At 41.3% G+C, this 25101-nt stretch overlaps 1 protein-coding gene across 7 annotated transcripts; it reads left to right on the top strand.

The window, feature by feature from the left end:
* Positions 1–11050: 11050 nt before the first annotated feature.
* On the top strand, positions 11051–18455 carry nme6 (NME/NM23 nucleoside diphosphate kinase 6). 7 transcript variants are annotated; one of them, XM_036976373.1, is made up of 6 exons: positions 11055–11196; positions 11720–11814; positions 13587–13689; positions 15518–15557; positions 16520–16680; positions 18052–18455. In XM_036976373.1, the coding sequence occupies exons 2-6, from the start codon at positions 11722–11724 to the stop codon at positions 18201–18203; spliced, it is 549 nt and encodes a 182-aa protein (XP_036832268.1). In that variant the 5' UTR covers positions 11055–11196; positions 11720–11721; the 3' UTR covers positions 18204–18455. The 7 variants fall into 7 exon arrangements, with proteins under 7 accessions (XP_036832274.1, XP_036832268.1, XP_036832269.1 ...); XM_036976374.1 differs by lacking the exon at positions 11055–11196 and adding an exon at positions 11200–11218; XM_036976372.1 differs by lacking the exon at positions 11055–11196 and adding an exon at positions 11219–11326.
* The last annotated feature ends 6646 nt before the right edge of the window (positions 18456–25101 follow it).

Raw genomic sequence — 25101 nt, 5'->3', positions numbered from 1 at the left:
GGGTTAATATTAACTGGGTCAGCTGGGTTAATAGTAACTGGGTCAGCTGGGTTATTAACTGGGTCAGCTGGGTTAATATTAACTGGGCCAGCTGGGTTAATTTTAACTGGGTCAGATGTGTTGTTAATAACTGGGTCAGCTGGGTTATTGATAACTGGGTCAGCTGGGTTGTTATTAACTGGGTCAGCTGGGTTAATATTAACTGGATCAGATGGGTTAATAGTAACTGGGCCAGCTGGGTTATTAACTGGGTCAGCTGGGTTAATATTAACTGGGTCAGCTGGGTTATTAATAACTGGGTCAGCTGGGTTAATTTTAACTGGGTCAGATGGGTTGTTAATAACTGGGTCAGCTGGGTTAATTTTAACTGGGTCAGATGGGTTGTTAATAACTGGGTCAGCTGGGTTAATTTTAACTGGGTCAGATGGGTTATTATCATGTCCACATGCCAGGGCCCCAAGTCCTGCTAATAATTTAGTTATCCTTGCTGTCATACCCCTCGGCCCCTCGCCCATCTAAATCACAGATTTAACACAGTGCTACATTACCAGAGTAGAAGTGGGAAACAAGGCAACAGTAAACATGTGGTCCCCCCGTACAGTAATACAGTATGGTTATACAGTATAGTAATACAGTATAGTAATACAGTATAGTAATACAGTAAAGTAATAGTGTAGTAATACAGTATAGTAATAAAGTATAGTAATACAGTATAGTAAGAAAGTATAGTAATACAGTACAGTAATACAGTATGGTAATACAGTATAGTAATACAGTATAGTAATACAGTATAGTAATACAGTAAAGTAATAGTGTAGTAATACAGCATAGTAATACAGTATGGTAATACAGTATAGTAATACAGGATAGTAAGAAAGTATAGTAATACAGTATAGTAATACAGTATAGTAATACAGTATAGTAATACAGTATAGTAATACAATAAAGTAATAGTGTAGTAATACAGTATAGTAATACAGTATAGTAATACCGTATGGTAATACAGTATAGTAATACAGTAAAGTAATACAGTATAGTAATACAGTATGGTAATACACTACAGTAATACAGTATAGTAATACAGTATAGCAATGTAGTATAGTAATACAGTATGGTAATACAGTATAGTAATACAGTATAGTAATACAGTATGGTAATACAGTATAGTAATACAGTATGGTAATACAGTATAGTAATACAGTATAGTAATACAGTACAGTAATACAGTATATTAATACAGTATTGTAACTCAGTACAGTAATACAATATAGTAATACAGTATAGTAATACAGTATAGTAATAAAGTATAGTAATACAGTATAGTAATACAGTATAGTAATACAGTACAGTAATAGTGTAGTAATACAGTATAGTAATAAAGTATAGTAATACAGTAAAGTAATACAGTATAGTAATATAGTATGGTAATACAGTAAAGTAATAGTGTAGTAATACAGTACAGTAATAAAGTATAGTAATACAGTATAGTAATACAGTTATACTTTCAAACCTTGCTTACATGTGTACATGAGCACGTTTTTATATTATGCCTGGGAGTACTTGGAGATGATTTACTGGTGTTTTCACAGTCTTTTACACCCCCCCCCCCCCCCCAAAAATAATGAAAATAAAAGTTGGGGAATCTTGCATTTAGGCTACAGGGTCCAGTACAGAGTATCAGCAAAAATAAATGATTATAGTGGATGGAACTGTGCAGGTAGCCTACTTTTTGAAGTGATTTTTTGTTGTTGACAATCAGCTGAAAACACAGTCACACAATACCCATGTATGTACGTGAAACTGAGCGTGCGCAGACTGCAGAAACAACAGTAAATGGGATAAGATGTTGACGTGCCACAGTATCCCATCTCATAGCAAGCAGCCCGTCACAGGCATCTTATCCGGCTTTCTCATAACCGGGATACAATCTTTTCCGGGGTATTGTAAACGAGATATGTTTATTGTGCCTCAAATAAATAAAAAAAAACCTGTCAGATGCTGGCCGACGACTCAAACTTTTTTTCTTCCAATATGCTCTATTCGCGCCATACTACCCTCGTGGAAGTAATTTCTGGTCAAAATGAGGGGTGTTGTACAAAAACAACAGTCCTCAACGATAACCACTCCAGAGTATCAAAGCCAACGACAACATTTTTCAAAACGCGTCTTTATCCACCTGTGTTTTTTGGCCCAGCCCGTCAGTTTCTGGGACCAATCAGAACAGTTAGAATGTGTTTGCGTTCTAGAAATCGTCGGAGAGGTACTCAGATCCTCATTGGGGAGAAGAAACTAACGTAGCGTTTGGCTGGCGTTGCGTTTGGCTGGAGCAAGGAGTTTTGGGTAGCCAGGTAATGTCAGATATTTATAGAGGATGACTCTATTTGACAGGCTTCATTGACAGGCTTCAACCTGGCAGATCTATAGCAGAGGAAAGTTATCAGCATTGAAAACCTGGCAGATCTATAGCAGAGGAAAGTGATCAGCATTGAAAACCTGGCAGATCTATAGCAGAGGAAAGTGATAAGCATGAAAATCTGTAATATTACAGAGAAGTGATCAACCTCGTGCCATGTGACACACATCTCCTTCACATGACCCCCTGCTCTGCTTGCAGAATGCCAGCTGGTTGGTCGAGACACCCAAGCTCCTCTGAGGGCCAGTTTGCTAGACAGCTGCCCTAACAGTCCGTCCGTTCCACCAAAAGGAGCGACAACTGCAGGCAGGGCCTAGTAACAGCAGCAACGCCCAGGCCCAGATAGTCAACCAGGGGGGTTGTGGGATGGTGACGGCATGTGTGTGTGGACCTAGGAGGATCCGTGCCTCTCTGCCTGCCTGTAGACCAGCTGAGGATGTTTGATACCTGAGTCGGAGATAGAGAGAGAACAAAAATGATACAGGATCAGAGAGAAAGAGAGAACAAGATGATACAGGATCAGAGAGAGAGAACAAGATGATACAGGATCAGAGAGAGAGAACAAAGATGATACAGGATCAGAGAGAGAGAGAACAAGATGATACAGGATCAGAGAGGGAGAACAAGATGATACAGGATCAGAGAGGGAGAACAAGATGATACAGGATCAGAGAGAGAGAACAAATATGATACAGGATCAGAGAGAGAGAGAGAACAAGATGATACAGGATCAGAGAGAGAACAAAGATGATACAGGATCAGAGAGAGATAGAGAGAACAAGATGACACAGGATCAGAGAGAGAGAACAAAGATGATACAGGATCAGAGAGAGAGAACAAAGATGATACAGGATCAGAAAGATAGAGATAACAAGATGATACAGGATCAGAGAGGGAGAACAAGATGATACAGGATCAGAGAGAGAGAACAAAGATGATACAGGATCAGAGAGAGAACAAAGATGATACAAGATCAGGGAGAGAGAGAGAACAAGATGATACAGGATCAGAGAGAGAGAACAAAGATTATTCAGGATCAGAGAGAGAACAAAGAGGATACAGGATCAGAGAGAGAACAAAGATGATGCAGGATCAGAGAGAGAGAGAGAGAACAAGATGATACAGGATCAGAGAGAGAACAAAGATGATACAGGATCAGAGAGAGAGAACAAGATGATACAGGATCAGAGGGAACAAGATGATACAGGATCAGAGAGAGAACAAAGATGATACAGGATCAGAGAGAGAGAACAAGATGATACAGGATCAGAGGGAACAAGATGATACAGGATCAGAGAGAGAGAGAACAAAGATGATACAGGATCAGAGAGAGAGAGAGAGAGAACAAGATGATACAGGATCAGAGAGAGAATAAAGATGATACAGGATCAGAGAGAGAGAGAGAGAGAGAACAAGACGATACAGGATCAGAGAGAGAACAAAGCTGAAACAGGATCAGATGCCAACCAGACATGTTTTTAAGGCCGCTACACACTTCACGCAAACTACGCAAATGCAGCGATGGAGTGTCATTTTCACACGTAGTTCTGCGTATCCGTTAGCATGGAGCGTGCTGATCAGAGCTGTGTCTGGGGTTTTGAAACATGCTTGTGTTCCGTCTCTCCACATTATGGTTGATGGGGCTACAACGGCTATCTGTCTCTCTGAGGCAGTCAGCCAGCCAGTCAGTCAGAAAGTGAGTCAGCCTGTCAGCCAGTGAGTCAGTCAGCCAGTGAGTCAGTCAGCCAGTCAGTCAGTCAGCCTGTCAGCCAGTGACGGAGTCAGTCAGCCAGTCAGCCTGTCAGCCTGTCAGCCAGTGAGTCAGTCAGCCAGTCAGTCAGTCAGCCTGTCAGCCAGTGAGTCAGTCAGCCAGTCAGTCAGTCAGCCTGTCAGCCTGTCAGCCAGTGACGGAGCCAGTCAGCCTGTCAGCCTGTCAGCCTGTCAGCCAGTGAGTCAGTCAGTCAGCCAGCCAGTCAGCCTGTCAGCCAGTGAGTCAGTCAGCCAGTCAGTCAGTCAGCCAGTGAGAGAGTCAGTCAGGGAGTCAGCCAGTCAACCAGCCAGTCAGTCAGTCAGTGAGGTAGTCAGTGAGGTAACCAGTCAGCCAGCCAGCCAGCCAGCCAGTCAGTCAGTTTCCCAGCATTGTGTTCATCTCTATTATATATTATGACCAATTATCAGTGATTTACTGTGAAGCCCTTAGTATTAATGGATGAGTAAGCATTTAGCTTCATGGAGTGGTGTGATGCGCTGTAGCATTTAGCTTTATACAGTGGTGTGATGCGTTGTAGCATTTAGCTTCATAGTGGTGTGATGCGCTGTAGCATTTAGCTTCATAGAGTGGTGTGATGCGCTGTAGCATTTAGCTTCATAGACTGGTGTGATGTGCTGTAGCATTTAGCTTCATAGACTGGTGTGATGCGCTGTAGCATTTAGCTTTATACAGTGGTGTGATGCGCTGTAGCATTTAGCTTCATAGAGTGGTGTGATGCGCTGTAGCATTTAGCTTCATAGACTGGTGTGATGCGCTGTAGCATTTAGCTTCATAGAGTGGTGTGATGCGCTGTAGCATTTAGCTTCATAGAGTGGTGTGATGCGCTGTAGCATTTAGCTTCATAGACTGGTGTGATGTGCTGTAGCATTTAGCTTTATAGGGTGGTGTGATGCGCTGTAGCATTTAGCTTTATACAGTGGTGTGATGCGCTGTAGCATTTAGCTTTATACAGTGGTGTGATGCGCTGTAGCATTTAGCTTTATACAGTGGTGTGATGCGCTGTAGCATTTAGCTTTATAGGGTGGTGTGATGCGCTGTAGCATTTAGCTTCATAGACTGGTGTGATGCGCTGTAGCATTTAGCTTCATAGAGTGGTGTGATGCGCTGTAGCATTTAGCTTCATAGAGTGGTGTGATGTGCTGTAGCATTTAGCTTCATAGACTGGTGTGATGCGCTGTAGCATTTAGCTTCATAGAGTGGTGTGATGCGCTGTAGCATTTAGCTTTATGGAGTGGTGTGATGTGCTGTAGCATTTAGCTTCACAGAGTGGTGTGATGTGCTGTAGCATTTATAGAGTGATAAGTGATGTTTTTAATCATCATTTACATTGTGCCGCCCTCTTCATTGACCTGTCAAAGGCTTTCGATACTGTTGATCACTCACTGCTAATTCAGAGTTTTTCCTCAATTGGCCTAAATCAGGCCGCATGCAACTGGTTTAAACATGACTTGACACACAGATGGAACTCAATGTGTATCTACTGATGGTCTTTACATCAGGTTCCCTGGATATAACGAAAGGTGTCCCGCAAGGATCGATTTTGGGTCCTGTACTTTTTACATGAACAGTTTGGAAAATTGTATCCTGAACGTGTATTCTATTGCCCCCCACGGTTGACCTTTTCTCTATCTGAACTACAGTCTGTCTTCGTTGTATTATGATACTGTTGTGTATGCTATTGCCCCTCACGGTTGACCCTTTCGCTATCTGAACTACAGTCTGCCTTCGTTGGAAAAACTTTATTGACCTGAAATTAGTATTGAATGCGGGTCAGACTAAGTACATGTTAATGTCTAGAGCGCATAAATATAACTCTGATTAATTAAGAATGTGTACTTTGGATGGTGTTCATATTGAACATGTCCGTGCTTACAAATATCTGACAATCTGGAAAGATGAAAGCTGTCTTTTTTAAAAAGCATATTGATGAGTTAGTTAAGAAGAAGCTGAGAATAACAATGGGCTTCTTGTTTAGAAAACAGGTCCTGTCTCTCGCTACATAGCAGAAAGCAGATTATTCAGTCGACGTTCCTATCGGTCATAGACTACGGCGACATCATCTACATGAACTCAGCTGCCACTTTCCATATTGTCTGTTGTCTGTAGCTTGTGAGGTGTGGAAACACTTTGTTGCTTTTATGAATTTTGTATTGCTGCTTTTTGTTCTATGTTGCTCTGTCTGTATGCTACGTCTTGCTTGTCCTATGTTGCTCTGTCTGTGTGCTACGTCTTGCTTGTCCTATGTTGCTCTGTCTGTATGCTACGTCTTGCTTGTCCTATGTTGCCCTGTCTGTATGCTACGTCTTGCTTGTTCTATGTTGCTCTGTCTGTATGCTACGTCTTGCTTGTTCTATGTTGCTCTGTCTGTATGCTACATCTTGCTTGTTCTATGTTGCTCTGTCTGTATGCTACGTCTTGCTTGTTCTATGTTGCTCTGTCTGTATGCTACGTCTTGCTTGTCCTATGTTGCCCTGTCTGTATGCTACGTCTTGCTTGTTCTATGTTGCCCTGTCTGTATGCTACGTCTTGCTTGTTCTATGTTGCTCTGTCTGTATGCTACGTCTTGCTTGTCCTATGTTGCCCTGTCTGTATGCTACGTCTTGCTTGTCCTATGTTGCTCTGTCTGTATGCTACGTCTTGCTTGTCCTGTGTTGCTCTGTCTGTATGCTACGTCTTGCTTGTCCTATGTTGCCCTGTCTGTATGCTATGTCTTGCTTGTCCTATGTTGCTATGTCTTGCTTGTTCTATGTTGCTATTGTCTATATTAGTAATTGTTTTTAATAACCTGCCCAGGGACTGCGGTTGAAAATTAGCCGGCTGGCTAAAACCGGCACTTTTACTGAAACGTTGATTAATGTGCACTGTCCCTGTAAAAAATAAAATAAAATAAAACTCAAACTCATTAAAGCCATTAGATGTAGTTTATCATAACTCACTGCACTTTATTACGTGTGAAAATGTTTTGTACTCATCACTGCATTCTCTACCAGAAAGTTTATTGGTCCTCTGTGATGTCATCACTGCATTCTCTACCAGAAAGTTGGTTGGTCCTCTGTGATGTCATCACTGCATTCTCTACCAGAAAGTTGATTGGTCCTCTGTGATGTCATCACAGCATTCTCTACCAGAAAGTTGATTGGTCCTCTGTGATGTCATCACTGCATTCTCTACCAGAAAGTTGATTGGTCCTCTGTGATGTCATCACTGCATTCTCTACCAGAAAGTTGGTTGGTCCTCTGTGATGTCATCACTGCATTCTCTACCAGAAAGTTGGTTGGTCCTCTGTGATGTCATCACTGCATTCTCTACCAGAAAGTTGGTTGGTCCTCTGTGATGTCAACGAAAGTTGATACATTGCTACGTTTTCATTTATAAAGCCCTTTTACAAAAAAGTCCCACTGTACCAAACATCATTACTAAACTTGAGACATACTAGTTACCACAACCGGTCTCAGGGATGGGTACCTCTAGTCTCTACTGAGTTACGTAAATAAGCTTTTGGTTTCTTGCACGTTATTTGTGGAACAATCTTGAAAAAAAAAATGATTCTTACATTTGATGTTCTGGTGCCTCTAGGGCAATTCAGAAAGCTGATTGAGTGGTGTGATGCGCTGTGGTATTTAGCTTTATAGAATAAGTGTGATGTGCTGGAACTTAAGCATTTAGTTCACCCCCCCTCTCCTCTCACCCCTCCCACCACCCTCTCCTCTCACCACCACCACCACCACCACCCCCCCTCTTCTCTCTCTCCCCTCCTCTTCTCCCTCTCCCTCTCTTTCTCCCCCCCTCTCCTCCCTCCCTACCCCTCTCTTCTCCCTCCCACCCCTCTCTTCTCCCTCCCCCTCTCTTCTCCCCCCTCTCTTTCTCCCTCCCCACTCTCTCTCTCCCGCCCTCTCCCTTCCCCTCTTCAGAGGAGGTAACAGCTGTGGTGTCACATGGCTGTGGCAGGTGGGACAAAATCTGTGGGCCACCAAACTCCCCTCCTCACCTCTACTTCCATTTTTATTTGTCTCTCAATTCAAATAATTGAAAAGGGCTTTATTGACATGGGAAACATATGTGTACATTGCCAAAGCAAAGGAAATGGACAATAAACAAAATTGGCGTAAACAATCAAGCATGAACAGTAACCATCCAAAGGAATAGAGACATTTCAAATGTGGCTTTTGACAGTGTTGTAACGATGTGTTGAAGTACAAAAGGGAAAATAAATACACATAAATATGGGTTGTATTTACAATGGTGTTTGTTCTTCACTGGTTGCCCTTTTCTTGTGCCAACAGGTCACAAATGTTGCTGCTGTGATGGCACACTGTAGAGTTTTTCTGTGGGTCAGTGTAATCTGAGGGAAATATGTCTCTCTAATATGGTCATACATTTGGCAGGAGGTTAGGAAGGGCAGCTGTTTCCACCTAATTTTTTTGGGCAGTGTGCACATAGCCTGTCTTCTCTTGAGAGCCAGGTCTGCCTACGGTGGTCTCTCTCTCTCTCTCTCTCTCTCTCTGAGAGAGCAAGGCTACGCTCACTAAGTCTGTACATAGTCAAAGCTTTCCTTAATAAGTTTGGGTCAGTCACAGTGGTCAGGTATTCTGCCACTGTGCACTCTTTGTTCAGGGCCAAATAGCATTCCAGTTCTCTCTCTCTTCCTCCCCCACCTCTCTCTCTCTCTCTCTTTCTCCCCCCCCCCCCCCCCCCCTCCTCTGTATTTTCCCCTGAATGTCATCCTTCTTTTCTGGGTGTGACATCCCTCCCTGTGGGAATGTGTTGCCAGGTGTTCAGAGCTGTCATGGCCAGTTTTTCACATTGACAGGATTCCAAAAGCAAAGATCTGTCATCGACACTGAGTGTACAAAACATTAGGAACACCTGCTCTTTCCATGACATAAACTGACCAATGTGGATTCAGGTGAAAGATAATTCACTTCAATCAGTGTAGATGAAGGGGAGGAGACAAGTTAAATAAGAATGGCTAAGCCTTGAGACAATTGAAACATGGATTGTGTACAGTATGTGTGCTATTCAGAGGGTGACAAAAGATATAAGTGTGTCCAGGTGTGTCTAGAACTGCAGCCCAACTCAATTTTAGGAAAGTGTTCTTAATGTTTTGTACACTCAGTGTCTGTCACTCAATTTGAAGTGTTCTTAATGTTTTGTACACTCAGTGTCTGTCACTCAATTTTAGGAAAGTGTTCTTAATGTTTTGTACACTCAGTGTCTGTCACTCAATTTGAAGTGTTCTTAATGTTTTGTACACTCAGTGTCTGTCACTCAATTTTAGGAAAGTGTTCTTAATGTTTTGTACACTCAGTGTCTGTCACTCAATTTTAGGAAAGTGTTCTTAATGTTTTGTACGCTCAGTGTCTGTCACTCAATTTTAGGAAAGTGTTCTTAATATTTTGTACACTCAGTGTCTGTCACTCAATTTTAGGAAAGTGTTCTTAATGTTTTGTACACTCAGTGTCTGTTCCCTCCATCCTCATTGTTACCATTCCATTGTAACTCCCAATGTTTGACTGTCCTTTATTATACCAACAGAAATGAGTCATTTTCTTGCAGAAATATTTTGGGTGATTACATAAAACATCTCCAAATCAAACCAGCCTGGTTTAGATGACAACACTTGAGTGAGACTCAAGTCAAGTTTATTTGTCATACGCACAGGGTACATACAGTACAATGAAATGCTTAAAGAGCATGTTTGATGGACTGTGGATACCATGGCTGTAAATGGAACAAGCTGTTGGACTTGTCATCATGCCTATGTTTATCTGTCAACACACAGAGCACAGAACAGTGATAAACGAACTAGCTGTAGATGTTGATGTTTTTTTGTGTGTGGGTACAAAGCCAGCCACACAGAACAGTGATAAACAAACTAGCTGTAGATGTTGATGTTTTTTTGTGTGTGGGTACAAAGCCAGCCACACAGATGTTATCAGTGATTGTGCGACAAAGGGAAAGGGGTTTCATCGTTCATATTTGAAGTGCATAGGCATTACAAAAATGAATTTGTCAAATTGAACACCAGTGTATTTACACAAGACATATGACCATTATTTTATTGAGTATTTTCATCTTACCGTCCCCCATGGACCGGTTCATACCTAAAACATTCTCCATTCAGGCTGCAAAGATGCAGATTTATTTTTTAATAAAGGGATACTTTGGGATTTTGTTAACAAAGCCCTTTATCTACTTCCCCAGAGTCAGATTAACTCACGGATACCGTTTTATGTCTCTGCAGTCAGTACGAAGGAAGTCAAAGGTAGTTTCGCAAGCCAAATGCTAACTAGCTTTAGTGCAATGACTGGAAGTCTATGGTATCTACTAGCATGCTAGCAGTTAACATAGACTTAGTGTCACTGTGCTAATGCTAGTTAGCAACGTCCTTCAAAACTGCACACAGAGATATAAACATGGTATCCACGAGTACATTTGACTCTGGGAAACTAGTTATATAAAGGGCTTCATTGCCAAAATCTTAAAGTATCCCTTTAACTTGATTTAATGGTGAGAAGGGAGGGGGAGGACAATATGAGTACTTTATTTATGAAATCATTTTCCACCACCATGCTAGAGTGGATCCTTGGAATGCTATTCCCGGATGTTGCATATTGAGTTCAGCTAATCTGCTGACTGAACATAGGTGCAACATCAGGAAGTAGTATTAGTCACTCTAGAAAATGGTAGAAAATGTTGTTTCTTATAGAAAGTACACATATTTCCCATGTTCTTTTCCCCTGCCATTTCTCCATAAAATCGAGTTAAGGGAGAAATTGACGGCTTTGCAGCCGGGATGGAGAATGTTTTATGTACGAACCGGTACACCGATCCACGGGTGTTCAGCCGGCTGCATGCAGTCCCGTTAAGATGAAGGTAAAATGAAAGGACTCAATATCGCCATCTGACGACCTTTGGGCTACTGTATAATGTGTCAAATACGCGGAACATTAAACACGTGGAACCTAAAATTGGGGTTGAGAAGTTTGGGGACTCTTTAAGAGCGGATCAGGTAGGAGAAAGTGCAGAAAATTGTAATGAATGTTAATATGCAATTAAGATTCAAAGCTAATTTTTTACTTCCCCAAAACGTATGTTATTGTCGATATATAATTATTACTTTGATATGGCGAATAACAACGGTAACTAACGCAAGTTACATTTACCAAAAACGGTGGCGCCCATATAAATAACACTGCAAACATTACATTATCTAGCTACTAATAAACACACGTTTGTACCTTCAGATCTTTTACTTTCTTGCTAAATGTAGACTGTCAAGGTAACTGGAGTGGCCTGCTATTTCCAATGCACCTGTTAGTTTTCTAATACGAGCTAAGTTAGCTACCTAACGTTAATGACAGTAACGTTACATTATTCTGCGCAGTGCAATTTGTTTCCGTATTCTGTAATGTTGTCCAGCTAAATTGAATCTGAATGATAGCTGGTACTGTTGTGCAAACGGGGGACGTGTGTTATTTGCTTACCACGACAATTTAGTTGTTTACCTTTTTGTTCTTTGACATTTTTTCCAGGCATGTTAATAACCACACGTCGCTGTGCGAAAGCACTGCAGCTCACCCTCGCAGTGATCAAGCCGGATGCAGTGGCGCATCCTGTCATCTTGGAGGTCAGTGAGAGCCAATGGCTTTTGTAAATACTGGCTACGTTATACTGTAGGCTATAGACATAGGCTATTCAGATAACATTTTTGAAATCATGTGTTTTTTTGGACCAAATTACAATGATCCACATCACATATCAGCCATTTCAGATTAGCTACTGTTTGAAAACACATATTGCACAGACACAAGGGGGAATAAAGGGGATTAGTTACCAGTATGATAGTATCTTAGGGTTAGTTACCAGTATGATAGTATCTTAAGGTTAGTTACCAGTATGATGGTATCTTAGGGTTAGTTACCAGTATGATAGTATCTTAGGGTTAGTTACCAGTATGATAGCATCTTAGGGTTAGTTACCAGTATGATAGCATCTTAGGGTTAGTTACCAGTGTGATAGTATCTTGTAGTTAGTTACCAGTGTGATAGTATGATAGTATCTTGTAGTTAGTTACCAGTGTGATAGTATCTTGTGGTTAGTTACCGGTATGATAGTATCTTGTAGTTAGTTACCAGTGTGATAGTATGTTGTGGTTAGTTACCAGTGTGATAGTATCTTGTAGTTAGTTACCAGTGTGATAGTATCTTGTAGTTAGTTACCAGTGTGATAGTATGTTGTGGTTAGTTACCAGTGTGATAGTATCTTGTAGTTAGTTACCAGTGTGATAGTATCTTGTGGTTAGTTACCAGTATGATAGTATCTTGTGGTTAGTTACCAGTATGATAGTATCTTGTGGTTAGTTACCGGTATGATAGTATCTTGTGGTTAGTTACCAGTGTGATAGTATCTTGTAGTTAGTTACCAGTGTGATAGTATCTTGTGGTTAGTTACCAGTATGATAGTATCTTGTGGTTAGTTACCAGTATGATAGTATCTTGTGGTTAGTTACCGGTATGATAGTATCTTGTGGTTAGTTACCGGTATGATAGTATCTTGTGGTTAGTTACCAGTGTGATAGTATCTTGTGGTTAGTTACCAGTGTGATAGTATCTTGTGGTTAGTTACCAGTGTGATAGTATCTTGTAGTTAGTTACCAGTGTGATAGTATCTTGTGGTTAGTTACCAGTGTGATAATATATTTGCCAATTGTAAACACTTGATAATTTTAGGAGTTGATCACATCAGATTTCAAAACATTGATTTATGAAGTCATTTTCAATGGTCCATAGCAAACACCAATTTCAGCTGCATCTTCAATGAAATGTTATCATCCACACAATTGGAGAGTGGACAGAGCTTATTGGCATGTTCTAATTGTGCACATAGGATTATAAATTAACTGAATGAGAGGCAACAAGCAGTTATTTAGACTTCTCTGTTCTTTTCTGATTTAATTACGTTGCCCACTGGCTCAAAGAAAGGAGAGGGAAAAATGCAATGATCATCAAAGATTCAATTTAATGCACTGTTCTATTTAAATACTTTGGTTCCTTTAAAGCTGATTGTCTGTCTGTCTCCCTTTATCTGCACAGGAGGGCAGTTTGAGGGGGGCGGGATTTCTAAGATGTAATAAAAGCCATCAATATTTGGGCTGTTGACATTTTTTCAGACTTCCAACATTTTAAATGGTGTAAATAAGATTTATGATTGAGAACTCAGACAATGGTGATGATATCCACTGGAGTCCCACATTGTAGGTGAAAGTCTAGTATTTAGATGAGAGTAGTACTGTGTAATCTATTTAGTATCTGGATGAGAAGTAACGCCTCTCTCCCTTCCAGGCCCTTCACCAGATAATCTTAGAGAACAGGAAGTAATATATACTTCTCTACCTTCCAGGCCCTTCACCAGAGAATCCTAGAGAACAACTTCATCATTGTCAGATCCAAAGACCTGGTGTGGAGGAGACAGGACTCTGAGAAGTTCTACTCTGAACATGCAGGTAAGGTTCTAGATGGTTCTACCGTCAAATTAGAACGTATCGTTATGGGTTCTATTCGGAACATGCAGGTACATTTTATAAGCTAGATATGGTTCTACCATAGAAAACATATTAGCTTTATATGTATTGTAATGAAACAGGCAGGGAGAGTGAGCTCGTCTGTGGGGATATGCCTGACACCAGTGTAATGAAACAGGCAGGGAGAGTGAGCTCGTCTGTGGTGATATTCCTGACACCAGTGTAATGAAACAGGCAGGGAGGGTGAGCTCGTCTGTGGGGATATTCCTGACACCAGTGTAATGAAACAGGCAGGGAGAGTGAGCTCGTCTGTGGTGATATTCCTGACACCAGTGTAATGAAACAGGCAGGGAGAGTGAGCTCGTCTGTGGTGATATTCCTGACACCAGTGTAATGAAACAGGCAGGGAGAGTGAGCTCGTCTGTGGGGATATTCCTGACACCAGTGTAATGAAACAGGCAGGGAGAGTGAGCTCGTCTGTGGTGATATTCCTGACACCAGTGTAATGAAACAGGTAGGGAGAGTGAGCTCGTCTGTGGTGATATTCCTGACACCAGTGTAATGAAACAGGCAGGGAGTGCGGCTCGAATCCCTCAACCCTCGCCTTTATTGCAATAATAATCCATTTAGCAGACTATTTTTATTAATTTTTTATCCAAAGGGAGTTAAGTCATTTTTTAAATTTGACCTTTATTTAAGTCAGTTAAGAACAAATTCTTATTTTCAATGACGGCCTAGGAACAGTGGGTTAACGGCCTTGTTCAGGGGCAGAACGACAGATTTTTTACCTTGTCAGCTCGGGGATTTGGATCTTGCAACCTTCCGGTTACTAGTCCAACGCTCTAACCACTAGGCTACCTGCTGCCCCAAATGCAAGCATACATGTTTCCATGGGGACAAGCGCCATGCTCTACCAACTAACAACCGCCACATAGAACCACCTCATACCGCCTCGTATCACCACATAGAACCACCTCATACCGCCTCGTATCACCACATAGAACCAACCACCTCATACCGCCTCGTATCACCACATAGAAGCACCTCGTATCGCCAAATAGAACCACCACGTACCACCACACATATTACCACATAAAACCACTTCATAGAACTTCCTCATATCATCACATAGAACCGCCTCATATTGCCAAATAGAACCGCCACGTAACACCACATAGAACCACCTCATACCACTTCATAGAACGTCCTCATATCATCACATAGAACCACCACGTAACACCACATAGAACCACCACGTATCACCACATAGAACCACCACGTATCACCACATAGAACCACCACGTATCACCACATAGAACCACCACGTAACACCACATAGAACCTCCTCATAGAACCACCACGTATCACCACATAGAACCTCCTCGTATCACCACATAGAACCACCACGTATCACCACATAGAACCGCCACGTATCAACACATAGAACCACCACGTATCACCACATAGAACCTCCTCGTATCACCACATAGAACCGCCACGTATCACCACATAGAACCGCCACGTATCACCACATAGAACCGCCACGTATCACCACATAGAACCTCCTCATAGAACCACCACGTAACACCACATAGAACCACCACAAATCACCACATAGAACCTCCTCATAGAACCACCACGTATCACCACATAGAACCTCCTCGTAACACCACATAGAACCACCACTTAACACCACATAGAACCTCCTCATAGAACCACCACGTATCACCACATAGAACCACCTCATATCACCACGTAGAACCACCATATATCGTTGATGCGTCTTTGTGTGTTTTGTCTCATCTCTCAGGACGGTTCTTCTACCAAAGACTGGTTGAGTTCATGTCCAGGTAAGCTTCAAGTCATTTCTCCTCACACTTTAATGTAGCGAACATAACTTTTTAATGTGTGTGCCAAATGGCACCCTATTTGGACTAAAGTAGTGTACTATGTAGGGAATAGGCCGTCCAAATGGCACCCTATTTGGACTAAAGTAGTGTACTATGTAGGGAATAGGATGCCGTTTGGGACGCACACCTCTGACTCATATTCATTGTATAACTTCCCCTTTGATCAAATTGTATTGGTCACATATTTACCTTTATCTCCCGCTGTGATGTGATGCAAGCGCTGTTGAATGTGAAGACAAAAGCATCTTGACAACTAAACACAGTATGTCACTTCGACTCGATGGCGTATCTTCGTCCACTTCTGATATTTTGTCCAATTATTATTCCCCTTTATCAAATATTTCCCCTTTATCAAATTGTATTGATCTGATTGGTCAACGGATCAATTAGTGGAAAGAGAATCAGAATTGGTCTGCCTGTGTAAACGCGGCCGTTGTCACATTCATACTGCTGAGATGCAATCACATGGAAACTCAAGTACTGGGGCCGGATTCACAAAGCCTTAAGGATACTTGGGTCGGCAGGTAGCCTAGTGGTCAGAGCGTTGGGCCAGTAACCGAAAGGTTGCCTGATCGAATCCCTGAGCTGACATGGTAAAAATCTGTCGTTCTGCCCACTGTTCCTAGGCCGTCATTGTAAAGTAGGATGAGTAGGATGTCTCTGAGTGGATCTGGTCTTTTTCCATCATACGGACATTTTAAGCAAACACCTGTAGTCCCAATTATATTTACAAAGCAAATATAATTTGAGGCCATCACTGGCTGGATATTATAAAGATGATTCTCTTGTGCTGATGTATCCTACCTCACACAGATTAGGTGGAACTCTTTGTCAAAAGGCTGCCTAGTCTGAACCTCCCCCCCCCCCCCCCCCCCCCCCCCCATTGCTCTGTTGTGATTCAGTGGTCAGATGCGGGCCTACGTCCTGGCTAGAGAGGACGCCATAACCCATTGGAGAGAACTGATGGGTCCTACCAAGGTGTTCAGGGCCCGCTATACCTCTCCCTTAACCATCAGAGCCCAGTACGGACTCACTGACACCAGGAATACCACACACGGCTCTGGTAAGTACCCCAGTGCTCTTGTGGGTCTGGTAAGGTCCCCAGTGCTCTTGTGGGTCTGGTAAGGCCCCCAGGGCTCTTGTGGGTCTGGTAAGGCCCCCAGTGCTCTTGTGGGTCTAGTAAGGCCCCCAGGGCTCTTGTGGGTCTGGTAAGGCCCCCAGGGCTCTTGTGGGTCTGGTAAGGCCCCCAGGGCTCTTGTGGGTCTGGTAAGGCCCCCAGTGCTCTTGTGGGTCTGGTATGGCCCCCAGGGCTCTTGTGGGTCTGAAATGGCTGCTTTTTTAATAATGCAGTAGTTTTGACCAGGGCTCAGGGTTTGGTGCTTTTAAAAAAATATTTATTGACCATCTATTTATTGATCTAGTTGAGTCCCATTGAGATAGAATAGAAATCACAAGCCTCGCTGATCCACGTTTCAAGTAGCAGATCAATGGCATGAGTGTTTTTCCTCTGTCCTGGTATTATCTGCACACATATGGCTTCATCCTCTCTACACCGAGCGCCGTTTCTCTAATAGAAGATTGTAGGATGTAGTAGCTGTTGTTACGGAGTGTGTGTCCTGCCACGCTGAACAAAGAGAAACATTGGTGATGTTCAGGGGAACAGCAGTGAACTGATCTGTAGATCAAGGGTCTCTGACATACTTTCTTACGTACGTTTTCAGGACTTTTTGGGGAGTACAAATGTAGTCCTATTCAAAATCATATTTTCTTAAACTTAACACTACACCCTTAAGACTAAAATAACAATTTTAACAAATACAGGACTTCAAAAATCAAATCTTGTTTTCTTACCTTGTCAGGATATTCTGGTCCTGATAATGTAGGAAGACACACGCACGCACGCACGCACGCACACACACACACACACACACACAATGTTTCTGTACCTGTTGTTTACCAAGCATGTGACAAATATTTTTTTAGTGTGTGTTAATTCACATTTTTTACACACACACACAACAGTTATTTATAGCTGTCAATCAAATAATCTAGGTATTAATTGTGTGTGATAGCTATCAAAATAGGTTTTGTATTAGACAACCAGAATAATTTGAGTAAATCTCCTCTACTGATTTGCAGTCTGCAATACTTTTGGGGGCATCGCAGCCCATATACAACTTTATCTACATGTTTTGTCTGGTGCTGGTGGTTGAGAATCCTGACCATAAACTGTATGCCATAACTTTAATAACATCGATGTCATTTAAAGATTTAGTTGATTCTACTAATATTCATTTCCATATACCCTTTAATAAACTCTTGATGTTGTGTAATAATCTTCTGTAATAACATAACATGCCAAAGTAAATTTCCCAAGCTTGGGCTAATTAAAATTCTTCTCATAAAGGAATTTAAAAATTCTTCCCGTTTCCAGATTCGGCGGAGTCGGCGCGGAGGGAGATCAGTTTCTTCTTCCCAGACTTCAGTCAGGAGACGTGGATGGAGAGAGAGGAGCTGAGGCTCAGGAAGGGACGCATGGAGGACAACCAGAAGAAACAGATACACACGTTACCAGTTCCCAGCTAACTGCTGACCTCAGCACACATTTAAACAAATACTTGACTGGACCAGGGGCCTGCGTTCATAAAATATCTCAGTAAGAGTGTACAGTATATAACAGTACTAGTCAAAAGTTTTGGACACACCTACTCACTCAAGGGTTTTTATTTTTACTATTTTCTACATTGTAGAATAATAGTGAAGACATCAAAACTATGAAATAACACATATGGAATCTTGTAGTATCCAAAAAAAAGTGTTAAACAAATCAAAATATATTTTATATTTGAGAATTTTCAAAGTAACCACCCTTTTGCCTTGATGACAGCTTTGTACACGCTTGGCATTCTCTCAACCAGCTTCACCTGGAATGCTTTCCCATCAATCTTGAAGGAGTTCCCACATATGCTGAGCACTTGTTGGCTGCTTTTCCTCCACTCAATTCAACCATGATGGCCTGATTCACGCAGTCTCCTCAGAATAGTTGAGGTTGAGATGTGTCTGTTACTTGAACTCTGGGAAGCATTTATTTGGGTGGCAATTTCTGAGGCGTTAACTCTAATGAACTTATCCTCTGCAGCAGAAGTAACTCTGGGTCTTTCCTTTCCTGTGACGGTCCTCATGAGAGACAGTTTCATCATAGCGCTTGATGGTTTTTGTGACTGCACTTGAAAAAACTTTAAAAGTTCTTGAAATTTTCCGGATTGACTGATCTTCATGTCTTAAAGTAATGATGACTGTTGTTTCTCTTTGCTTATTTGAGCTGTTCTTGCCATAATATGGACTAGGTCTTTTACCAAATCTTCTGTATACCACCCCTACCTTGTCACAACACAATTGATTGGCTCAAACTCATTAAGGAAAGAAATTCCACAGATGAACTTTTAACAAAGCACACGTGTTAATTGAAATGCATTCCAGGTGACTACCTCATGAAGCTGGTTGAGAGAATGTGAATGGGGGTGCAAAGCTGTAATCAAGGCAAAGGGTGGCTACTTTGAAGAATCTCATATAAAATATATTTTGGTTACTACATGATTCCATATGTGTTATTCATAGTTTTGTCGTCTTCACTATTATTCTACAATGTAGAAAATAGTAAATATAAAGATGTACTTTGACATTATGCACCAATTTTCCAATCACAATTGTCTGCAGTTGATACTATGTAAATAATGCAACGTCTATGACATGACTTTAAAAAAGGAAATGAAACCACAAAGCACTCGCACGTCATCTGTTTTTATTGTCAGTACAAATGTACACTGTCCATATCGATAAACATCAACTAAAGAGCCAAAACGACCTGACAACCAACAAGCTCTGTTACTTTAGAGTGTACAAATAGACCGTATACTTACTGAGGCGGTTTGCCATCGAATAGAAAAACGCAATTGAAAACTGCTGTGTTTGTATGCTGTGACCTGTGACCCTCGTTTCCCCTTTTCAGATTCAATATGTATCGTTCAAACCAGGGAAATCCTAAGCCATTGCCAACTGCTTCCATTGTACATTTTTCCAATTTGAATTGAAGATGTGTTTTAAATTGATGAGGGAAAAAAAAACATTTATTTTTTATTTTATCAACCTATTCCTCCTTTTTTTTTTTGACCAACGTCTAAAACTTTGTGAGAATTGTACAGAGGATCTTCTGACGCTACCGTAGCTATCCAATAGACGAAGGGTGTAAATGATCATACTCCACAGATACGTCTGTTTTCGAATCAAGCTCTCTTCATGTAGAGCTGATACTAGATGTGTAGTCACTTCAAATCATTCAGTCACTAGTTCGTACAGTCAACTCATAAAGTCACTCGTTCACCCCCCCCCAAAAAAGTGCCTCTTCAATTTAGAAGACATACTTTATAGTCTACAGTTATTCAATTTTTTAATCCGTCAAGACAAAACAAACACTACCCAACGAGTTGCCTATTGAAATACTAAACATATACATTACAAAACGACCTACTTCTGGTTTCCTTCAGGAACATCCGTTTTGTGTTATGTCTTCAATATGGCCGACAAGCTAGCCGGTACAGTACAGCTCAGTTACTAACAGCTCCAAGTTCCTCCTCTTGTGCTTAAAAAAATAATAATCTTCAGTATCGTGTCCATAGAGAGAAAACTGTCTTATCAGAGCTGGTATCAGAGCTTATCAGAGCTGGTATCAGAGCTGGTATCAGAGCTGGTATCAGAGCTGGTATCAGAGCTGGTATCAGAGCTGGTATCAGAGCTGGTATCAGAGCTGGTATCAGAGCTTATCAGAGCTGGTATCAGAGCTGGTATCAGGCAAGATGGCGGACCGATTGTGCAGTGGTTTCGAACCTTATTTTCTCTCTAGTAATCTATCTCTATGGTCGTGTCTTTTGTCTTCCTCGTCCTCCAATAGTCCAAATGGCGTTCGGCGTCAAATGAAAGTTTATTGGTCTTGTACACAGATGTTACCGCAGGTGCAGAGAAATGCTTGTGTTTCTAGTCCAGTAATACCTAGCAATACAAAAACAAACAATACACACATAATCCCCCCCAAAATAAATTTAATAGGATTAACGATGACTAGAATACAGTATATACATATGAAGTGGACAGCAGTAGTTATATAGAATGAGCCATGACTAGAATACAGTATATACATATGAAGTGGACAACAGTAGTTATATAGGATGAACCATGCACAGCAGTAGTTATATAGGATGAGCCATGACTAGAATACAGTATATACATATGAAGGGGACAGCAGTAGTTATATAGGATGAGCCATGACTAGAATACAGTATATACATATGAAGGGGACAGCAGTAGTTATATAGGATGAACCATGACTAGAATACAGTATATACATATGAAGTGGACAGCAGTAGTTATACAGGATGGACCATGACTAGAATACAGTATATACATATGAAGTGGACAGCAGTAGTTATACAGGATGGACCATGACTAGAATACAGTATATACATATGAAGGGGACAGCAGTAGTTATATAGGATGAACTAGAATACAGTATATACATATGAAGGGGACAGCAGTAGTTATATAGGATGAACTAGAATACAGTATATACATATGAAGGGGACAGCAGTAGTTATATAGGATGAACTAGAATACAGTATATACATATGAAGTGGACAGCAGTAGTTATATAGGATGAGCCATGACTAGAATACAGTTAAAGTCGAAAGTTTACATACACTTAGGTTGGAGTCATTAAAACTAATTTTTCAACCACTCCACAAATTTCTTGTTAACAAACTAAGGTTTTGGCAAGTCGGTTAGGACATCTACTTTATACATGACACAAGTAATTTTTCCAACAATTGTTGATAGACAGATTATTTCACTGTTTGACAATTCCAGTTGGTCAGAAGTTTACATACACTAAGTTGACTGCGCCTTTAAACAGCTTGGAAAATTCCAGAAAATTATGTCATGGATTTAGAAGCTTCTGATAGGCTAATTGATATCATTTGAGTCAAGTGGAGGTGTACCTGTAGATGTATTTCAAGGCCTACCTTCAAACTCAGTGCCTCTTTGCTTGACATCATGGGGAAATCAAAAGAAATTGGCCAATACCTCAGATTTAAAAAAATGTAGACCTCCACAAGTCTGGTTCATCCTTGGGAGCAATTTCCAAACACCTGAAGGTACCACGTTCATCTGTACAAACAATAGTACACAAGTATAAACACCATGGGACCACGCAGCCGTCATACCGCTCAGGAAGGAGATGCGTTCTGTCTCCTAGAGATGAACGTACTTTGGTGCGAAAAGTGCAAATCAATCCCAGAACAACAGCAAAGGACCTTGTGAAGATGCTGGTGGAAACAGGTACAAATGTATCTATAGCCACAGTAAAACAAGTCCTATATCGACATAACCTGAAAAGGCCACTCAGCAAGGAAGAAGCCGCCATAAAAAAAGCCTGACTAGTTTGCAACTGCACATGGAGACAAAGATCGTACTTTTTTGTAGAAATGTCCTCTGGTCTGATGAAACAAAAATAGAACTGTTTGGCCATAGTGACCATCGTTATGTTTGGAGGAAAAAGGGGGAGGCTTGCAAGCCAAAGAACACCATCCCAACCGTGAAGCACGGGGGTGGCAGCATCATGTTGTGGGGGTGCTTTGCTGCAGGAGGGACTGGTGCACTTCACAAAATAGATGCCATCATGAGGGAGGAAAATAATGTGGATATTGTAGCAACCCGCACAGACAGCTGTGTGTTATGTGTTCGGCTAGTAGGTGGTTGTGTTGTACTTACCAGTACCCAGTGTTCGCGGGGTCCGACATGCCAATCAACCTGCTATCTGCCGACCACGGGAATGCCTGGAATGTTCTGATGCCGGGCATCCTGGCGGTTGGCGGAGTGGCGTGGAGAGGGGTTGGGCAGGGGGATGGAGCATTGGAATTCAAGACCACGTCTGGCCTTCACAAGAGAAGCTCACGGTTGGTTTGTGGGGTATCTTTCATTTATTTGGCGTGGGCTACGGCCAAACAGTAGCCTGTGTTAAAGTTGGGTTAATAAACAGTCAATTCGTAAACTCAACCCTGGACAATTGTTACTTTATGATCTAGTCAGGTCATTACAATATTTTCCGTACATAAAAATGATTGTATTTTCAGCTGTTTGAAGCTGGTGTACAAAACCGAAAGTAAAAGACGCATAAAATGAAACTTAAGAACGGGACGCATAGAAATAGTCCACATTAGAACAGATCTACCGCTACTTAGACTTGCTTTCAATGAGAATGGCAGATCTGTAACACACATTTCTATGTGTATTTGGTGGGTCACCAAAACAAGTTTACATATTGCAGCTTTAATTGATTATTTCAATGTCACTGTGTTTTGGCAGTTTTTTTAGTGGACATGAAAATAACTATTGGATTTTTCTATCAATGTATCAAAATATGTAGTGTGTGTTGTATTGGCACAGAGGTTAAGGCTAATAACAGTAGCCTACGATTTTCACAGCTGTTTAGGATAACAGGACCTCAAGTCTATCCTCGTGGTAATAATAACAGGTCAAAATAAAGGAATGCAATGTCGTTTCCATAGAAAATGAGACAGATGCGACAGAAAACAACTTTTCTAAATGAATGATTAAACATGCATGGATTTACAGTCAACTGTAGCCTACCCTTCCTTTTTCGTGCGTGTTCATATGACAGAAAAAGTTTAACAAGCATTGGCTGGCGTAAATTGACTTACTATCGTATTTAAGGACATCCGCCGGTTTCCTATGTTTTCTTCTGTCCTCCCTCGATTCCTGAACGAGTACCACCAGCGATACAGCGCAAACATTTTGTGTCAATAATGACACTGTCCTGTCGCCGACTGTGTGTGTGTACTGGCGCGACAAGCGTGAAAGAGCTTGCACCATGAGCACATGCCGTATTATGAGCTTGTAATGTCATTTATGTAAAAAACGTAAGAAATCTTCCTGTGTCTCTTCTCGACATGGACTATAGTGAAAAAAAAACATACAGTTTACTGGCAGTTAGTAGGTTCCTCTTCTCTGGAATGAAGCATCACACTGAATGTATTTTTTTTTTGACATTGCGCAGTACATCTAATTACATTGTAATGAATTGCTCATTGTAAAATCAATTAGTATTCTTTATTTTATATGGGAGGTTTCGATCTAAATTGAAATCAATTGAAAACTAAAAACATGTTCATGCTACTGGATCTAAAATCCCAGAAGCACCTGCTCTAACAGCTCACGGTGAGGTGTCTGTGTGAGTCAAATGTATTGTGTCAGTCATGGTTATTTGTACAGTTTAATTACGTTACCCAGAGGGTGAATCTGAATTGTGTTCACACTTGATTTTTTTAGAGTAAGATGTTCACTATTATGTCCACAAGAGGGAAGTCACAGCTCAGTTAAGTTGTTATCACACGCACACAGAGACACACACACACACACACACACACACACACACACGGGGAAGGTGTGTTTCTCTTTGTTAACAACAACTGATGCCTGATCTTTAATATCAGGAAGTCTCAAAGTTCTGCTCGCCTGAGTTAAAATGCCTCACGATAAGCTAAGACCATACTATGGTAAGAGAGTTTTCGTCTATATTTTTCATAGCTGTCTATTTACCACCACTAAACCGATGCTGGCACTAAGACCGCACGCATAGACCTGTATAGGGCCATAACCAAACAAGAAAATGCTTATCCAGAGGCGACGCGCCTAGTGATTGAGAAGTTTACCACATCAGTCACCGGCTTCATTAAGAAGTGCATCGACGACGTCCGCGTTGCCTAGCAACAGCCCCAAAACATCACTGCTCTGCTCTAGAGGAGATCTGCATGGAGGAATGGGCCAAAATACCAGCAACAGTGTGTGAAAACCTTGTGAAGACTTACAGAAAACGTTTGACTTCTGTCATTGCCAACAAAGGCTATATAACAAAGTATTGAGATAAACCTTTGTTATTGAACAAATACTTATTTTCCACCATAATTTGCAAATAAATAAATAAAAAATCCTACAATGTGATTTTCTGGATTTTTTTTTCTCTCATTTTGTCTGTCATAGTTGAAGTGTACCTATGATGAAAATTACAGGCCTCTCTCATCTTTTTAAGTGGGATAACTTTGACAATTGGTAGCTGACTAAATACTTTTTTGCCCCACTGTATATATATAAGGTAACCTGGCTACAGAACTCACATCTGCAGTCATAAAATGCGCTGAAAGACTGATCACATCGACACCATCATCCCAGACAGCCTGGACCCACTCCAATTCCCATACCGCCCCAAACAGATCCACAGAAGACGCAATATCTATGGCACTCCACACTGCCCTTTCCCACCTGGACAAGAGGAGCACCTACAGTGAGGGAACCAAAGTATTTGATCCCCTGCTGATTTTGTACGTTTGCCCACTGACAAAGAAATGATCAGTCTATA

This window comes from Oncorhynchus mykiss, chromosome 4 (assembly GCF_013265735.2).
Source record: "Oncorhynchus mykiss isolate Arlee chromosome 4, USDA_OmykA_1.1, whole genome shotgun sequence".
NCBI classification, from domain to species: Eukaryota; Metazoa; Chordata; class Actinopteri; order Salmoniformes; family Salmonidae; genus Oncorhynchus; species Oncorhynchus mykiss.
The sequence above is the reverse complement of the archived record's forward strand: the minus strand, read 5'-3'. Positions and strand labels throughout refer to the sequence as shown.

Coding starts and splice junctions, on each gene's coding strand:
- nme6 (XM_036976372.1), top strand. CDS start 11,278: ATGTTATTGTCGATATATAATTATTACTTTGATATGGCGAATAACAAC. Junction 11,327..11,719: donor TGATATGGCGAATAACAACG/GTAACTAACGCA, acceptor CATTTTTTCCAG/GCATGTTAATAACCACACGT. Junction 16,681..18,051: donor GAATACCACACACGGCTCTG/GTAAGTACCCCA, acceptor TCCCGTTTCCAG/ATTCGGCGGAGTCGGCGCGG.